The 3976-nt window shown below is 34.1% G+C and overlaps 1 protein-coding gene across 1 annotated transcript; it reads left to right on the top strand.

Moving 5' to 3' along the window:
* The first annotated feature begins 2263 nt into the window (after nucleotides 1-2263).
* Nucleotides 2264-3202, top strand: LOC139887797 (uncharacterized). The gene has a single exon (XM_071870853.1). The coding sequence runs from the start codon at nucleotides 2264-2266 to the stop codon at nucleotides 3200-3202; it is 939 nt and encodes a 312-aa protein (XP_071726954.1).
* The last annotated feature ends 774 nt before the right edge of the window (nucleotides 3203-3976 follow it).

Here is a 3976-nt window from a genome sequence, read left to right as displayed (position 1 = left end):
CATCATACTATCAATATAACATCAAAATACAGAAAAATAAAGAAAAATTAAAAAAATCTAGGGTTAGGGTTTATACCCTAATCAAGAATCGAATGGTATGAGTGTGTAGAGATCGAAGAGAGGAATCCGTTGATGATTAAAGCTTCTTGATCCAATTAATATTTGATTGAAGGATGATGATGATGATGATGATGCTAGTGGTGATGGCTAGGAGAGCAAGGAGAGGAGAAACACAAAAAAAAAAAAAAAAAAAAAAAAAATTAGAATGTGAAATGAGGAGTGAAATCTAGGTTTTGTTCCATAAAATCACTAGTTTGGAAAAATGGCACAAACACCCCCTCCCCATGGGGTGATGGCCGGCTCTAGCAAGAGGGTGGGCCCCTTTTATGGCCTAAAATTGATAAATGACTAATTGCTTGTGGCCCGAACGCCCGATCGAAGCCCGAAACGCGAAAACGCTACTACGCGATTGATTTTTCGGAGAGATAACAACTACGCGATGGATAAAATATATAAACACTATATATGATCATATGACATTAAAATATCATATTTAAAATAATTACGACTTAAAAATCCCAAAAGCTCGAACGTTGGTTTGAAAACCGAAAAGATTCGCCGGATAGAAATCCGCGACACGTAGAAACGTACAATTAAAGATATGAATACAAATATTCATATAACACATAATAATTAATATATTATTACAAAAATAATAATATAGGTCATAGAAATGATGTGGCACGAATAACAGTTAACGGTCGTTAAATAATTAACGGTAAAAGATAACGGAAAAAGTAGGGTCGTTACAGTCAATTATTCAACACTAAATTTTTGTTCGAGTTCGACTTGAATTCACAATAGAAGATCAAGCTCGTGCTAAGTAACACCCCTATATTAGAACCCTCCTTTCCTTTTTTTCTTTTTCCTTTTTTTTTAATTAAAAACAACATAAATACCAAATACGTAGATATGCAACTTTAATTTATGAGAGATTATCCTCACACACCACTTTTTGATTCATGTACACCTAATTACCTATTTCATCCTTAATTATACTTATAATATAATAATATAAGTTTAACTTTCCAGGGGCATAACTGTGATTTTATGGGACTAAAGTGTACATAAGTCAAAAATTGGTGTGTGAGAATCACCTCCCTTTATTTATACACATTAATATTAAATATTAATATATTTGATATTAATATCACTCAAATATATTAAATTAATATATTTGATACTAATATTATATGGCTCTATTTTTGAGTTAACAACAATCGTCGATTTATTAGCGTCTTGACTGGCAGTTTAGAGCTTAAATTAAATTTCATACATGATTAAAAACTTATGGGAATTTGATTCTACCATTTTCATGACGTCTCAAAAATATTTTTAATTTTATTTTACTTTAAAAAAAAAAAAGAATTTCTACTTATTAGCCGGAGGTCCACTCGTAAGCAATCTTTTTATCCGTCGAATAGAGAGAGTAATGATTTCTCTAATTTTGATAGTGTTTCACTCTGAGTGGAGAAATGACTTGTTTTATTCTTGGATAGGAGAATGATTGTCTGCATCTCACCTCCCCCATACACCGCTCATGTGGTATTGGATTTTATTGTTTTTGTTGTTGTTGACATTAATATTATATTATTTATATTTTCTGTCTTAAAAAAAATATCCTCTAAATTTATTTGTTATATTCAAGCTAAGATAATTTGATAAATGTCTGCTTTTTATTTAAGAAAATGTACCATTGATGTAATAAATCAAAGTAAATTTGAAATCTAATGATATTTAATAAAGTAGACTTATTTCGAGATGAATGATATACTAATATAAGAAGGTGGCCATCATTGATTTTAAACGAGTACATTAGATATTGCTACAGGTTTTAGTTATTGTTTTGAGGGGAAAAACGCTGATAAAAGTGAGGTAAATGTTGTGTTAGAGCATGCGGTGTGGGAACAAGCAAACCAGCGTCGGAATTAGATTTTGGAACCCTCGACTGTCGCCACCACACCAGCCCAGCGTTGGTGCTGCGTCGACCTGGCCGGCGTCGGGTGCAAGACTTTGGGTTGTTGATGATTAAGTGGGCCCCATTTTCAAATTACTAGCTGTTGCATTCGGTTTCTGTTTTTTTTTTTTTTTAAATAACATATTAAACCTCTATAAATACACACACAAATCACATTCTATATACTCACATAAACCTCACTTCTCTCATTTTTTATACAATACAAATAATAGTTTATAAAATACAATGGCGTATTCATCTTCCGACGATGAGTATACGATGCTTGCACTCGAAATGTTAGAGGCCAATCAAAGTGATGAGGGGGATAGTTCTAATGTTCGTTTAACGCGACGCTATATCAGACGTGATCACCATGAAGCACATGATCGCCTCATAAGAGACTATTTTGCTGAACGTCCGAAGTATAGCGAAGTGGAGTTCAAACGTCGATTTCAAATAAGGAAACGTGTATTCAACCGAATTATGGAAGGTATATTAAATTTTTTTGCAAATCGTTTACCTGAATATTTTGAATGGTTTCATGTTAAACCTGATTGCCGTGGCAAGTTAGGCATTAGTACACATTTAAAAATAACGGCGGCACTTCATCAGTTGGCATACGGTTATGCACCCGATACGTTAGACGAGTATTTACAAATGTCGGAACGTGTAGCTCGTGAAAGTTTACAGAATTTTTGTAAATGTATTGTTGTTTTATATTCAAATGATTATATGCGCGAGCCTACTCGTAAGGACATGGAACGTTTATACGAGGTTCATGAGGAAAAGCATGACTTTCCCGGCATGCTAGGTAGTATAGATTGTATGCATTGGGTTTGGGGAAAATGGCCGGTTGCATGGCAAGGCCAATTTAAGCGAGGAGATCATAGTCATCCAACTATTATGCTTGAAGCTGTTGCCTCGTATGATAATTGGATATGGCATGCTTATTTTGGGGTTGCTGGGTCAAACAATGACATAAATGTGTTAAATACCAGTCCTTTGTTCGAATCGATACTTAATGATAATTTCCCAGACATCCCTTATGTTATAAATGGTGTGAAGTACAAAAGGGGTTATTATTTAGCGGATGGGATTTACCCTCAATGGGCATCGTTTGTTAAAGCGTATTCGAGTGCAGCTGATCCCAAGAGTAAATACTTTTCACGCAAGAAAGGATGTTGAGAGGACTTTTGGTATTTTACAAGGACGTTGGCATATACTACAACAACCTGCAAGGCCTTATTCATTGATGGCTATTCAAAGAATTATGTATGCGTGTATCATAATGCATAACATGATAGTTGAAGATAATGGGTTCAACATTTCTGAGAATAATTTGGTGTATGAACCGGTTCAAAACATGCAAACTACTTGGTACGATATATGCGAAGAGTATAAATCCAGGACGAAGGAATTACACGATCGGGAGGTGCATGAACGTTTACTTTAATGACCCGTCCTAATCCATCTGGACGAATACATTACATTTGGTTATATCGCGAGGTACTTGACCTCTATATGATACATTTTACAAACATTGTATTCGTTTTTAAAAGACAAACTTTCTTCACATCGAAAGTTGACGGCATGCATACCATTTCATAATATATCCAACTATAATTGACTTAATAATAATCTTGATGAACTCAACGACTCGAATGCAACGTCTTTTGAAATATGTTATGAATGACTCCAAGTAATATCCTTAAAATGAGCAAATGCACAGCGGAAGATTTCTTTCATACCTGAGAACAAACATACTTTAAAGTGTCAACTAAAAGGTTGGTGAGTTCATAGGTTTGTCATAATAATCACTTCCATAATTTTAATAGACCACAAGATTTCTTATTTCAATTTCTTATAAACATAATCTCATATCAGGCATTTCGCAAACTGCATAGAGATAAAAATCATTCATATGGTGAACACCTGGTAACCGACCTTAACAAGATGCAT

The sequence above is a fragment of the Rutidosis leptorrhynchoides genome, chromosome 2, assembly GCF_046630445.1.
Source record: "Rutidosis leptorrhynchoides isolate AG116_Rl617_1_P2 chromosome 2, CSIRO_AGI_Rlap_v1, whole genome shotgun sequence".
In the NCBI taxonomy this organism is placed as follows: domain Eukaryota; kingdom Viridiplantae; phylum Streptophyta; class Magnoliopsida; order Asterales; family Asteraceae; genus Rutidosis; species Rutidosis leptorrhynchoides.
The sequence above is the reverse complement of the archived record's forward strand: the minus strand, read 5'-3'. Positions and strand labels throughout refer to the sequence as shown.